The sequence below is a fragment of the Adiantum capillus-veneris genome, chromosome 24, assembly GCF_014529385.1.
Source record: "Adiantum capillus-veneris isolate H3 chromosome 24, ASM1452938v2, whole genome shotgun sequence".
NCBI lineage: Eukaryota > Viridiplantae > Streptophyta > Polypodiopsida > Polypodiales > Pteridaceae > Adiantum > Adiantum capillus-veneris.
In genome coordinates this window covers 134,854,514-134,868,603 of record NC_140954.1, presented here as the reverse complement: position 1 = coordinate 134,868,603, position 14,090 = coordinate 134,854,514, and the positions used below count along the sequence as shown (strand labels likewise).

Below are 14,090 nucleotides of genomic sequence, written 5' to 3'. Positions count from 1 at the left end.
TAAAGCAGGACCCGCACACATGCGTAGCGACTGATGACGTGGTAGTTTTTGGATTTTCTGCTGACAGTGCTGACGTGGCAGATTTCTGCAAAACGCGCTGACAGTGTTGACGTGGCAATTGTACGGAATTCTGTGATTTACACTCACAGTTTTTTGGCATTGCTTTTGGACCATAAGCTTTTGAGTTTGAAGGCTTTTCATGTAAACTGCTTTTCATAGGCCAAGGGCCTTTAAATATGTGCTAAGGGCTCATTCTCTGGCATGCTTCCTAGAGAAGGTGCAGAGTCTGGAGTACCGGCTTGTACTGTGTTGATGCAATATAAAGAAATACCGAAAGGGGCGCCAAGGTTTGGGACCAATACTCTCTGGGGTGAAACTCCGCCACTCCGTGTCGCGTGCCGTCTCTCTCTTTCAGTTCAGTTGTTATTGAAGTGCTAAAAGTTTGTTCAGTCTGTTCTTTTCTATTGGCGCGTGGTGCCCATCTTGTGACACGACACTCAATTACGCAAATCGGATGATGAGAGCAAAGAGGCATTCCTTTATGGGTTGGACGAGTATATCAAGTTTGATGTCGAAGTACTTGATCCCGTGGATCTCAACAAGGCGGTAGCGATTGCTCTCGCACAGGAGATAAGCACAACAAAGGAAAGCCTAAGGAGAACAAGTCTTCTCACAGTACCTCTCAAACTCCTTAGAACCCACAGAATGGTAAGAATGGTAAGAACGGTAACTCTTCTAGCCAATCTTCCTCTAATCCTTTGGAAAAGAACACTCAAAATGAAATTAAGGGTAAAGCTAAAACACCTGCTAAACCTAAGCTAACCCCGGATGAAAAAGCCGCACAAGGAATTTTAGGAGGATACATAACGGCAGAAGAACAAGTCATTTATTCTTGCAACTTGTCTCATCTTTGTCAAAAGTATCAATATCACATCTGCAACTTGAATAGTGTCTTTGTCAAAGTCATTTGTAACTTCGAGCTTTATCCAAGAAAAGATTGTATCTTTATTTGCTTCGAGTGAAATTATTGATAAACTGACTTGAGTTCTTTGTTGAGTGATGACCACTGCTTGGAAATCTGTAAGATATTCCATAGGTTTGTCTGGAACAGAAAAATCCTCCTGAAGGGATGTTGTAGACTAAGACAGAGTTGTGTTTGGAGGTATATCCATGTGTAAAGGTTTATCAATAGAACAAGTGGTGTCCAAAGATTCATTTGAAGTCGTGCTGCAAGAGTCTATATCTGCTTTATCCTTTGCACCGATGAAGGTAAGGACTGGAGTCTTCAAGTTTGAAAAATTATCATTCACCACTGCATTTAGTATCTGTTCAGAAACAAAGACTATATTTTGCAAGGGCGGTGATGAGGCGACTTTTTCTACCTTGATCACGGCCATAGAAGGGGTCCTGTGCTTGTCCGTTGTCACATAAGAACCGGAATCTTTTGAATCTTCAGCTGTTTCAATGGGTATTAAGGCTTCCAATTGAGAAGGGGGAGGTCGAGGGAGTTGTTGCCTCTTAGACCTCTGAAGGATCCTCTTGCACAAGGAAAGGATCAATAAATCTTCAACTTTACCACCGTCAAATAAGAAAGACTTAAATGTAGGGCATGGCTCGCGAGGGGGAACTTGTTCAACGTCGCGGCATTCACGACCGAGTACTCGACTAGGGTCGGATATATGTGCCACTAAGTAAGCCCATCTTGATATTGCTGATGATCCGTTGAAAGCTTCATGTTGCTACTTCTATTGGTGATGATTCCAATAAGAAGTTGGTTGCTTAAAACTATAACATTTCCGAGAATATTCATGTTGACTTTTTCTGCTTGCACGAAGGTACTTATGTTTAGTTGTCTTTGAGACACCATGCTTTGGGTGAGAAAATTTGAGTTTCGAAGCCTTTAGTTTGAGTGGTTCTTCCTTGTCGACCTCTGAAGCGTCGGAAGAAGATGGTAGAGAAATTGCATGTGTAGTCCGAGAAGCGGTTGGGTGACTCCGAGAAGAGGTTTGCATCTACATCTGATCCAAGCAAATGTGAACCGGTACGAGGCTTCTTGAAAGTGCTGCCATCTGCTTTTTCAGAACTACTATCGGTTCCTCGGTTAAAATATTGTCGTCGCCATCTTGTAAGTCGGCCATGCTAAATGCTCAAAGAAAGTGATTGTATCTCCGAATAAGCTTAAGAACTAATACTTCGAGAGCTGGAACCGGTAATTTTGGCACTCGTACCACCTCTGGAACAAGTTCCAACTCTAGGGTAGGAGAAATGGTGATCACCTCGTGACACGAGAATTTGTAATAAGAATATATTCCGGCTTGGAAACTAGTATGTACTTCGGCTCGAGGATTGGTTTCAGAACCAAGTCGGGTTTTGTGTCCTTCTACAGTGCTGCTAACAACACCGGGACATTTGCATAGAAGTCATCGAGATGTAAGGGCCAACCATTGCAACCCATACGTTGCAGGAGATAGAACCCTACGCACGCTAAGGGACATTTCAGTAGCCAGTGTAAAATTTTAGCACCGAAAGGCAGCCTGCGTGGGCAATTTGAGCAGCGAGGCATGGAGAAGTTTCCAGCACTGCATCTCGTTTTCTGGTGTATATGAAGGGATGCTTTCAAATGGTCTTTTTTATTTAACTGGGTTGGCCGGCCAAGTTGGGCACCCTCGTTGGGTTTAATGGCCACTTAAATAAGGGGTTATCAAGTAACGTGAAAATAAACTAAAACGCTGCTGGGGTTTTTTACTTAGGCCAAAACAGTCCAACGCAAGGCATTTGACGAGTTGCCGCTTGAGAGAGAAAATGTTGTCGTTTGCTGCTACTGCGGACGTGTGTTACTTGATACCCCCAAGGGGTGCGAGCACGAAGGGCACGCCGGCCAGAAGAGGTGAGAGCTCGAAGGGGCAGCCTAATGAATATGTGGCTATTTGCGCAAAGAGGTGCAAGCAAAAGCCAAAGGGTGCATCCCACGAAAGGGCAACAAGGCCACCAGCATCACCATTCACGGGTACGTGCACGCGTGCACACACGTGTTCTGTTTTCTGTTTACGAAATTGAGAAAGAAGGTTTAGGTTACCTCATACGCGTATGCGTGAGTGCACCACCTTTCTTCTGCTTCCATGTAACTCCGGGAGAGGGTAAAGTGTAGCGGCAAGGGTGAGAGGCTCACAACCTTCGGGTCTCGGGAAAAAAATTTGCTCTGATACCACTGTAAGGATTCTAGGTACTAATCCTTAATTAAGTACTTAAACTCATGATTAAGACTTAAGAAACTCGAACTAAACTCAGAAGCAAGACTTGGAAGACTCTGCGTTGATGGATTGAATGTGTGATACAAGGGCTCCTTATATAGGAGACGAAGAGACACAAATGAAAAGACATGTCTCCTGGTGAAGAGACATGACTTTAGACGTCAAGACACATCCTTTCGGCGAAGAGCTGCAACCATTGGGCGAATAGTCGCACCCGTTGTCACGTGCACATCTACCCCTATGTGTACGTGGACAAGCTACTTCATGACATGGGTTCAGTTCAGTTAGATTAGGAAGTGATCTGGCACTTTCGTATGTCTGTTTGCAGACCGTGCATGTTCAAGCACTTAGAGTAGATGCATATGCCATATCCTCTGGTTGCACACAGCATGATCATCAGATTACCATCAGAACCCATCAAGAGCATTTTTACAGTGCATAGACCTATTTTCCCTATTTTAGCCAATTTTCACTTATTATTTTTAAGTGACTTTTGTTGGGAATTGGGTAGGGCAATTTGACTAAGCCAATATATAAGGAAACCTAGAGCTAGCACTTTCTGGCAGAAGAGGCAGCAGGGACCTGACATCCATAGTGCACCTTCTCAAGTGAGAACCCCCCCCCCCCCAAACCCAAAAGAAGCCTAGCGTTTTCTTCAAAGGCAAAACCAGCCTAGCATTTTCTACAAATGCAAATTCAGCCCAGCGTTTGCAGTTGCAGATCAAGCCGGCATTAGCAGACACAGCAGATCCCTAGCGTTTTTGGATCAGCAAGACAAATCAGCGTTTTGCAAATTCACCGCGATGGAACCATCAGAAGCACCAGTGTTTTCAGTTTTCAGCAGTCAGATCCCACAGAACAAGTCCCAAACCTCGCAGATCTCACCTTCCCGCAGTAGATCCTCGCTGCACGGTCAGATCCAGCATAGTTTGCAGATTTAGCCCGAAAAACGCAGATTTCAGCATCTGCGTTTTCAGCACGTCGTCGTCGCTTTGTCGCCATTGACATCGTCACCGACATTGAGTCAGAATTCAGCACATAAAGATTTGCAGATTGCAGCCCTTAGCGTTTTCAGATTTCAGCCCATCTCGTCGTCGTCCTCATCGTCGGCAAGTCCAAAGCATTGTAGAGATTTGTGCAATCAATAGTAGACCGCTCTCGCCATAGAGAGTGGGGCCTTCGGAGGAGGGTTTGACAACATTCTGGTGTCGACGGTCGTATTCTTCTCTCTCTATCTCTCAGTCTCACTACCTTCATTCACAGTGTTCAGCACAAGAAGGGTCGAGCATCAAGCATCGGCATTTCCAGTGTGATTTGCCACAGTTGATTGATTTAAATAAAAAAAGTCAAGATTCGACCCCATTGTTTGCGTGTGTTTGATGAACGGTTTGGCACTCCGTCTCTATGTTCATCTCCATTGCATGCAGAGTTTTTTCGAAGGAATAGTATTTTTCCAGTCACTTTATATGGAATGGGTATATTCATGTTTTTGTGTTGAAAGTGGTTTCAAGAATTTTTATCCTCGGAGATTCTTGAAGAAGGTAGACGCATGACTATCGACAAAGTTGAAGCATTGAAGGAGCCACAGATGATTTTGTGTCGCTTTCGGCGCGGCCGAAAGAAGCAAGCTTTGCAGACCTTTATGAAGTTCAAGTATCGCATGACCCACGCATCAAAGTGGGCCGGCGAAGAGTCCTTTCCAAGATTCTAGACGCTGTTGGCGATCTCCCTCGACGCCTTACAGTTCGGTACCAATACCTCACTTTGAAAAGGAGGGGATGTCACGTGCACATCTAACCCTATGTGTGCGTGGACAAGCTACTTCATGACATGGGTTCAGTTCAGTTAGATTAGGAAGTGATCTGGCACTTTTGTGAGTCTGTTTGCAAACCGTGCATGTCCAGGCACTTAGAGTAGATGCATATCCTCTGGTTGCACACAACATGATCATCAAATTACCATCAAAACCCATCAGGAGCATTTTTCCAGTGCATAGACCTATTTTCCCTATTTTAGCCAATTTTCATGCGAACCGTGCATGTCTAGGCACTTAGAGTAGATGCATATCCTCTGGTTGCACACAGCATGATCATCAGATTACCATCAGAACCCATTAGGAGCATTTTTACAGTGCATAGACCTATTTTTCCTATTTTAGCCAAATTTCACTTGCTATTTTTAAGTGACTTTTGTTGGGAACTAGGTAGGGCAATTTGACTAAGCCAATATATAATATAAGGAAACCTAGCGCTAGCACTTTCTGGCAGAAGGCAGCAGGGACCTGACATCCACAGTGCACCTTCTCAAGCAAGACCCCCCCCCCCCGAAGAAGCCTAGCGTTTTCTTCAAGAGCAAAACCAGCCTAGAGTTTTCTACAAATGCAGATTCAGCCCAACGTTTGCAATTGCAAATCAAGCCAGCATTAGCAGACACAGCAAATCCCTAGCGTTTTTGCATCAGCAGGAAATTCAGCCCTAGCATTTTTAGATCAGCAGGCAAATCAGCATTTTGCAGATTCATCGCGACAGAACCATCAGAAGCACAAGCATTTTCAGTTTTCAACAGTCAGATCCCGCAGAACAAGTCCCAAACCTCGTAGATCTCACCTTCCCGCAGCAAATCCTCGCCGCACGGTCAGATCCAGCATAGTTTGCAGATTCAGCCCGGAAAACGCAGATCCAGGATCTGCATTTTCAGCACGTCGTCTCGCATCGTCGCCATCGACATCGTCACCGACATAGAGTCAGAATTCAGCAGATAAAGATTTGCAGATTTCAGCCCTTAGCGTTTTCAGATTTCAGCCCGTCTCGTCGTCGTCCTCATCGTCGCCGACATCGTCAGCAAGTCTAAAGCATTTTAGAGATTTGTGCAATCAATAGTACACCGCTCTCATCATAGAGAGTGGGGCCTTCGGAGGAGGGTTTGACAACATTCTGGTGTCGTATTCTTCTCTCTCTATCTCTCAGTCTCAGTACCTTCATTCACAGTGTTTTTCCACTTTGTTTGATCATTTGCACTCTCTCAATAACGAACAGAAGGCTCTCCCTTCCGTAAGTAAAAGGAACCCTTGAGCACAGTTCGGAGCATTCATCTTGAGCAAAGTTCAACATTCACTTCCGCTGCACCTTACACCCGTAGAGCGAAGGGCTATGACTATTCGTCGAAGGAGTGTGGCTTTTGGCGACGAGGCACGTCTCTTGAGCGAAGGGTCGTGACCATCCAAGCGCAGGGGTCCTCTCCTTGGCATGGCACTTCGCGTATCTACACCTAGGAGTAGATGTAATACTACAACATAGTCACAATCGTGACAGGCACATCATAATGCAACACAAATGCTCACATATGCATGTTACAAGACATAGAAACATAAAGTCGCCGATGAACACTCCTCCCGCATAACCTAACAAGGTTCGGGCCGGGAGATATTCAACGACTCCCTCATCACTCCTCCCGCATAACCTAAAAAGGTCCGGGCCGAGAGATGTAGAGGCCTTTTACAACCAAACGCCCCCCAAACCGCAACTTGCGTCATTTGGAGGTGCTGAGAGTAACCACTGCTCAGACTTCTTAATACTCCTCCCGAGTAACCACTGCTCAGACTTCAAACATACAACGAAATGCTCCCCAGGCATCGGCCTGCGTTGTTCCGAGGTTCAAACAATACCAAAACAATATTTCTCACTTCTCAACCCGGAAGTAATATCACCAATCAATGAGACCAGTATTAAAACCAAAGTCAAACATTTCAAATCGGTACCAAAACAAGTTCAAAACAAATACCATCCATTCCAAACAAATTCCAACCGGATCACCAAATAAGTTCTCAAACAGATTTCAAACTTAAAAAGCAATCTCGACATCAGACGAGCTCGAAAAGTCGACTCACTTTCCATCCTGAAACGTGCACCAAAAATTAGGGTTAGGTTCATTCCAGAAGGTCGTAGCCGAGTATAGCATGCTCCATAAGCTCTTGGACAGACAGTGTTTCTTTGGCGGCGATGGTAGTCCCAAGATAGCAATCCCACTGGACCTCCAAGGTCATCTGCTCGTGAAGAGACATCCACTGAGAGATGTCGAGAAATTTCAAGTTATAATCTGCTAGGGTTTCCATGGCAAGCATTTCAAGATACCGCCCTCTGCCAAAAGTTGCACTCCGAAGGAAAATGTCAAAAACCATATAACTTCGGAAAAAAAATTCTTGAAAGCTTGTCAAGTCCTTGGAAGTGTGCGGCTTGGTAGCTATAGACAATCAACATCTGCATGGCACTGCTTTTGAGAAAAACAGTGACTCGAAACAAATCTTGGATCCTTCTCTTGCAAGTGATCTTTTTGGCTTATGCCCTGTAAGACATGAGCGGTGAAGACGGGAGCGCGCCCGATGCACGATGAAGTAAGGGTGGAAGTGGCTAATAGGTCCGGGGTCGGGACCCGAAGATACTTTAAGTAAAATTCCAATAGCTCTGTCTACTCTTTTGTAGGACCGGTATGCTTTTAAAAAGGCATATGCCTGATGCTCTGATACCACTGTCACAAGACGGGCACCACATGCCAATAGAAAAGAGCAGACTGAACAGACTTTTAGCACTTCAATAACAACTGAACTGAGAGAGAGAGAGAGAGAGAGAGAGAGAGACAACACGTGACAAAGAGAGGCGAAATTCCACCCCAGAGAGTGTTGGCCGCAAACCTTGGCGCCCCTTTTGGTATTTCTTTATATTGCATCAACTCACTACAAGCCGGTACTCCAAACTCTGCACCTTCTCCAGGAAGCATGCCCGAGAATGAGCCCATGGCCTCATATTTAAAGGCCCTAGGCCCCAAAAGCAGTTTATAGTGAAAAGCCTTCAAACTCAAAAGCATCTGGTCCAAAAGCAATGCCAAAAAGTTGCCAGCGTAAACCACGGAATTTCGTACAGCAGTCAACGCAAAACGCAAAAATCCGTACAATCTGCCACGTCATCATGTCACCTCAATTTTTGGATTTTCCGTACAGCTATCACATCATCAGTTGCTACACAATTCTTTCTCTGTGTGTGTAGGTCTTGCTTTATTTTAATCCTTTCTGTCACTTGGAGCCCCATCGGATGGGGTCCCCATAAGTTGGTAGGACTCCTTCTGTTACTTGTTCTTCTTAGGGTTTAGGCCCCTCAACCGGCATCTGCAAGTTGGCTCCATTCTTCAGGGCTTTGACACATCAGCAATTTGTGACATCAGCCCTAACGTTTTCAGATTTCAGCCCGTCCTTGTCATCGTCATCATTGGCGTCGACATCGTCGGCAAGTCCATTGCATCTAGACCATTCTACCAGATTTGTGCAGTCAATAGCATAGACCTCTCTCGCCATAGAAAGGGGGGCCCTTGAAGGAGGGTTTGAGAACCGTTTGGTGTCATTCTTCTCTCTCTCTCTCTCTCTCTCTCTCTCTCTCTCTCTCTCTCTCTCTCTCTCAACACCTTCATTCACTTTGTCATTCACTTTGTTTGTGATCATTGCACTCTCTCACTAAAGGAATGGAAGGCACTCCCTTCCGCAAGTAAAAGGAACCCTTGAGCACACTTCGGAGCACTCATCTTTAGCAAAGTTCAACATTCACTTCCGCTGCACCTTACACATGAACTGGAGGTGGAGCACTATTTTCACCCTCCATTCTCAATCTCAAACTCCTTGTGTCACGTGCACATGGTTCTACGAGCCATGTGAGCATGCTACTACTATGTCTCCGGAACCAAGGTTTGTCTACAGAGTCCAAATGATTTAGTTCCGGTAATTTTGTGAGCTTATTCGCACGATCTGCATGTCCAGACAAGCCCGTCATAAAGGCTTTTCCAGTTTTTCCCTCTTGCAAAAATGGTTTGTACACATGTTTGATGGGTGTTGTTACACTCAATGGGCATCGGGCATCACAACATGTAGCCTGGAACGTGGCGGGTCGGTACCCATGTCAAACGTGTCACAAAGTGATGACATGTCTGGATAGTATCCAAACGGAAGAGAACTAAGTGATCATGCAGACTATCTTATGGAAATCTGTGCGAAAGCCCAAAAAATGTAGTGCAAAATCTGCCACTAACATGAAATCCGTACCATGGTGACCTTGTATACTTTTCAGCAAATTGGAGCATCAATTTATAGCAGAGCAAACTTTTGAGCGCTAGCTTGTGTTGCTTTTGGGGCAAGAGCCTATAAAATAGTGCCCTAGATGGTCACTTCCGACACATCAGTACATAGCTGCACAATTGCAGACTGCCTCCCTACCAGTTTACTCCGGTGAACTACTAATATGAATGAAGTACAAAAAGGGGCGCCAGACTTTGTGTCCAGAGGATCCACAAGCGGGACTCCACCACTCTGTGTCACAACTACTCTCTGATTTGAAGTTCCAAGTGTTAAAAATTTTCACTTCTTGCAATGGAATTATTGCATTGACAGTGCCAAGCCAGTTACAATGATACCAGTGATTCAGTCGATTCTTCTTCTATGGAGGATCCATTTTGACTTTCTACAACACATGGCATGGATTCTGACAGAGAATCCGATAAAGAATGTGAAGTCATCCCACCTACAATCTTGCAGGATGAAGAACCCGACGACAATGGAGATGTTAATAGCGACAAGTTGGCACTTGTGCACAACGTATTTTAAGGTCCAACATAGGCGAAATATCAAAAGGATCATCCGATTTCTCTTTCTACCTCCTTGATCTCCTATCTCCACAGTTGCGTTCTATATGGATGTCGCATTGCATGTGTTTACTAGTGACAGAGGATCTATTCAGGGTCGCGCCAGATTGGAGTCAAGGTGCCCACCGGATTGGAGGGCAAGCTCATGTCTTCATTTGCATCTTCCACTGCCTATTATGACATGTCATCAGAGCCTTGGTGTCACGACCACCTTGGATGCACAGTGTAGGCTAACCCGGTGCCATATTCAACTTAATTGAGAGAGAAGAAACTTGCTATTTTTTCCAAGTCTTTCTCTACTTCGGGGCTGATTTGGGTATGTGGAGGCTATGGACCCTCGTCTGCGACTTCCCCTTATTTTACCCATGGTTGTGAGGATTAATGGTGCTAATCCTAGAATTAAGACTAAAACTTTATACTTAAGATTAAACCAAGACTCAAGAAACAAGAGCACTTGTTGAATTAATTTGATTGATTGAACTTGTCACAAAAATACGGAAGCGTAAACTGACGTTTAATTGCACTTCAAATACTCAAGAGAATTAGAGGGAGCGAGAAAACTTGACACTTCATTGGGGACCAGAAGATGGGCTGGTCCCCCCCCATAAAGAGAATATCTTTATTACTAAGGGAGAATCTTTACAAGCACAGGAACGGGGCATACGCTCGTCCTCTATTCTTTCTTCTGTTCTGTTCTGACTACTGACTGAGAAAGTGTTTCCACTTTCTTACTGCTTAGGGGATTTCCCCTCTTCTGCGAGACTGGTTGGAAGCTCTCGAAAAGAGAGTCTATCTTCCGAAACAGCTCATCGGAAGCTCTCGCAGAGGAGAGTCCATCTTCCGTTATGTGTGGCCTTCATGCTCATTCATTCATGCATCGAACACAAAAGAGAAACAAGCAAAAAATGCACACGTACATGCTTGCTGTAATTTTCTGCATATAACATGAAATTCTTACCTGTGCACACCCCTACACCGAAACAGAGGTCTTCTTCGCGATGGAATCGCGCCAAACTTGATGTAGACTTAGGATAAGGAGAGAGAAGAGAATTTCTATGGCTGATCTGCTGAAAACAACCCTAATCGAGGTGATTAGGGGCTGAAAACAGAGAATTTCAGCAGCCGCACTCTGCTAAGAGAGCGTCTACAGTAGCTTCTCGCGATGAAACTTCACCAGAAGGTGTCTATGACTGTGAGATCCCTTGTTCTTGATAATGGGAGCACAAGGCTACCACATATGTCGCAAGGGGCTGCTCTCAAGCTTCAATGGAGGGCTCCACCGCGTAGAGCACGCTCACATTAGGGGGGGTAGGTGCACTGCCAGCCCTGAAAATGGGGGAGGGGGGGCTCCTAAATAGCCATCAGGGAGAGGGGGCGCTAGGAAGAGAGAGAGGGTGAGAGTGAGTGAGAGAGAGTTACTTTGCATTGGTAAGTGTGCCACTTGGCACACTTACTTTAAAAACTTAAAAACCATTCAACTTTTGATTTTAAAACTTCTAGCTCATTAAAAAAAATGTGCAACTAACTAACAACTGCTACCAATGATTCTTTTATGAGAACACCAGAGGTCTGCCGGCGCAATGCCGCACGGGCACTGCACCGCCTTTACCTGTTCACACTTGTCCGGCCGTCCGCCCGAGCACGAACCGTTAAATTTAATTTCACGAAACTTACCCTAAGGCTTTATTAGCTTTATTAGCCTTAGGGTCACTGTTCTAAGGACCCCATCTCATTCATGTGCTTGTACTGACGCGCGTATTTTTCTGAGCCTAAAATCTGAGGCTACTGCTTACCCCTTTCTGAAGACCCGATTTCCCAATCACTAGGGCTTCAGGGTAATTTCTGCTAAGGTCCCTCTGAGGTGTTCTAGCCCGCATTTAGGCTCACCTGAGGCCTTAGAACTGCTAGGTCTATTCTGCTGTGCACACAACTAATTAGATAATTCTTTTCTCGTAAATAAATTAATTATTTACAAAGTCTGACTTAGTTACAGAACTGCATATATAGACTCCTTTAGATAAGAGATGAAAAGACATATCAAGCGGCATGTCTTTTGACGGGCAGACATGACTCTAGACTAAGAGTTACATCCTTTGACCAACAGACATGACTCTAAACTAAAAGTTACATCCTTTGACCAATAGTTGTAGCCAATCGTTGTAGAGATGTGACCATTCGCTGTAAGGGTGTAACCCTTCGATGAAGAGGTGTAGCTGTTGGATGAAGAGACGCACCCTTTCAAGGACATGGGTCTCCATTCTAGTCTATGTTCATATCTGCAACAAGATCAAGTGCAAGAAAGTAACATGTGGATGAAGGATACGACACAATCCTCACATTCCCTCCCATTTAAAATGAGAGCCTCAGTTAAAGAAATGACTTTTGATGTTGAGAGAATTCTCAAAAAGAATTGAATCTTCGAAATTTTTCAGTCTTTGAGTGTCACATGCAACAAAAGGATTTAAGGATACCTAGTACTTTGTACAAACACAAAATTACTTTACTTCACTTGAAAGAAACTGAAAGAGAGACCTTGCGGCATGTACTTGCCATTTTGAGCCCTTGCAGCATGTACTTATGTACTTGTATTCACCATCACGCCATCAATGTTTTATTGATGTATTTTGCTATTATAAGTCAAGTTTCTTGTCTTTTTTGGTGCAATTCAATGCTCAAAGTGTTCTTAAAACTATGGTTCATACGTGTAGCTCAAAAAAATCAAGAAAAAATGAAAAAAAATGTCATTCCCGATATCACCCCATTCCCTAACTTTTGCGATCCAGACCCGGATCCCAACTCCATTCCTTGCACTATGTTTCTATGGTCTGAACGGAGCAAGCTACAGTCTGAGCAACATTTAAACAATTGTCAAAGAGTCTCTCTCTCTCTCTCTCTCTCTCTCTCTCTCTCTCTCTCTCTCTCTCTCTCTCTCTCACACACACACACACATTGAAATGATCCGACTTTAATAGGCGTTTGAAATGGTCTTTCTTTGTGTGTGTGTGTGTGTGTGTGTGTGTGTGTGTGTGTGTGTGTGCACGCACACGTACGTGCACGCCACGAGGAACATTGTCAGGATTCTATTGTGCCTGTTTCATACAACATCCATGAGGGTTCAAACAAGCATAATTCGTCAGCGCTTCGCTATTTTGCAATATTACATCACAATTGTACTTTCATTCTAGATTAGGTGTGCCTATTGTCCGTGCTCTATATGCAGTTGTTCCTTGTTTTGGGCCTCATTAGCGAGCTAGCTTTCTTCTGTCTTTTTTCCTCAAACGCCCAAGCAAGAAATTCAGTCTAAAGTAAATTCAGAAGGGTGAATGTGAGCGTACCTCTTTGCTGTCTGTGGCAATTGAGCCAGCCCTGACAGGACCAGGAGCATGGGCGTGATGCAATAATGATCGGGAACCTGGAGCACAAGAGGTGAGCAAGGGAGAATCATAATCGCAGCTCAAACCATTGAGGGAGCAGAAGAGGTACCTGAATAAAGACGACGACCATGCCTGATGAATGAGGAATAGCAGGTGTGTTGCGCGCTCACCCTGAGGAGGGATGAAGGCGCTGGTTTAAGGTGCTCGGAAATGAGACTGCTTTGACGCCTGAATGCGGACGGTGCAGCACACGACGCCATCGCCTCCATCTTCTCCGCACAGCCGGCACACGGAAAAATGAGGGTTCAAGCAATCATTTGCTACAGTCAGTGGCTGCGTGCCTCCACTACCAGCCTACTCTCTTAGGCTTCACTCCTCTCTCTCTCTCTCTCTCTCCTCTCTTTTTTGGAGCCCTAAATTGCAAGTCAAAAATAGAGGTACAAGGGAAAGAATGCAGAAAGGAGATGGATTCCTTCGCAAAAATGATGCAAAAAAGGAGGCCCAACGGAGGAATCATGCTGTGAGGTAGGGTACCTAAACATCGTACGGGTGCGGGAACGAGACATGCAGAAGTTCTACACACAGGCACTTTCCCCTAAAGCTGGATGAGTTTGAAGACGAAAAGAAGAAACAGGATAAAAAAGGGCAACGAGCATCGGACATAAGTAAGGGAGTTGAGAGGACATCAAGCTTCGAGCAAGCATAAGCTTTGAGCCTACATAAGCCGAGATTGAGCAAGTATAAGACAAGGGAGCAGAAGCAAAGGGATTCGAGTTGAAAGGGGATC

General features: G+C 44.8%; 1 protein-coding gene across 2 annotated transcripts in view; it reads right to left on the bottom strand.

The window, feature by feature from the left end:
- The window catches only part of PUR4 (purine biosynthesis 4), a 66,970-nt gene extending 53,282 nt beyond the window's left edge, over window positions 1-13,688 (bottom strand). Inside the window, exons 1-2 of one of the 2 annotated variants that reach the window (XM_086499150.1) lie at window positions 13,413-13,688; window positions 13,265-13,341 (exon numbers count right to left, since the gene is read on the bottom strand). In XM_086499150.1, coding sequence (XP_086355276.1) covers window positions 13,265-13,341; window positions 13,413-13,572 — 237 coding nt within the window. In that variant the 5' untranslated portion in view covers window positions 13,573-13,688. The remainder of the gene's footprint in view (window positions 1-13,264; window positions 13,342-13,412) is intronic. The other variant, XM_086499151.1, reaches the window with a different exon arrangement.
- Between the last annotated feature and the right edge of the window lie 402 nt (window positions 13,689-14,090).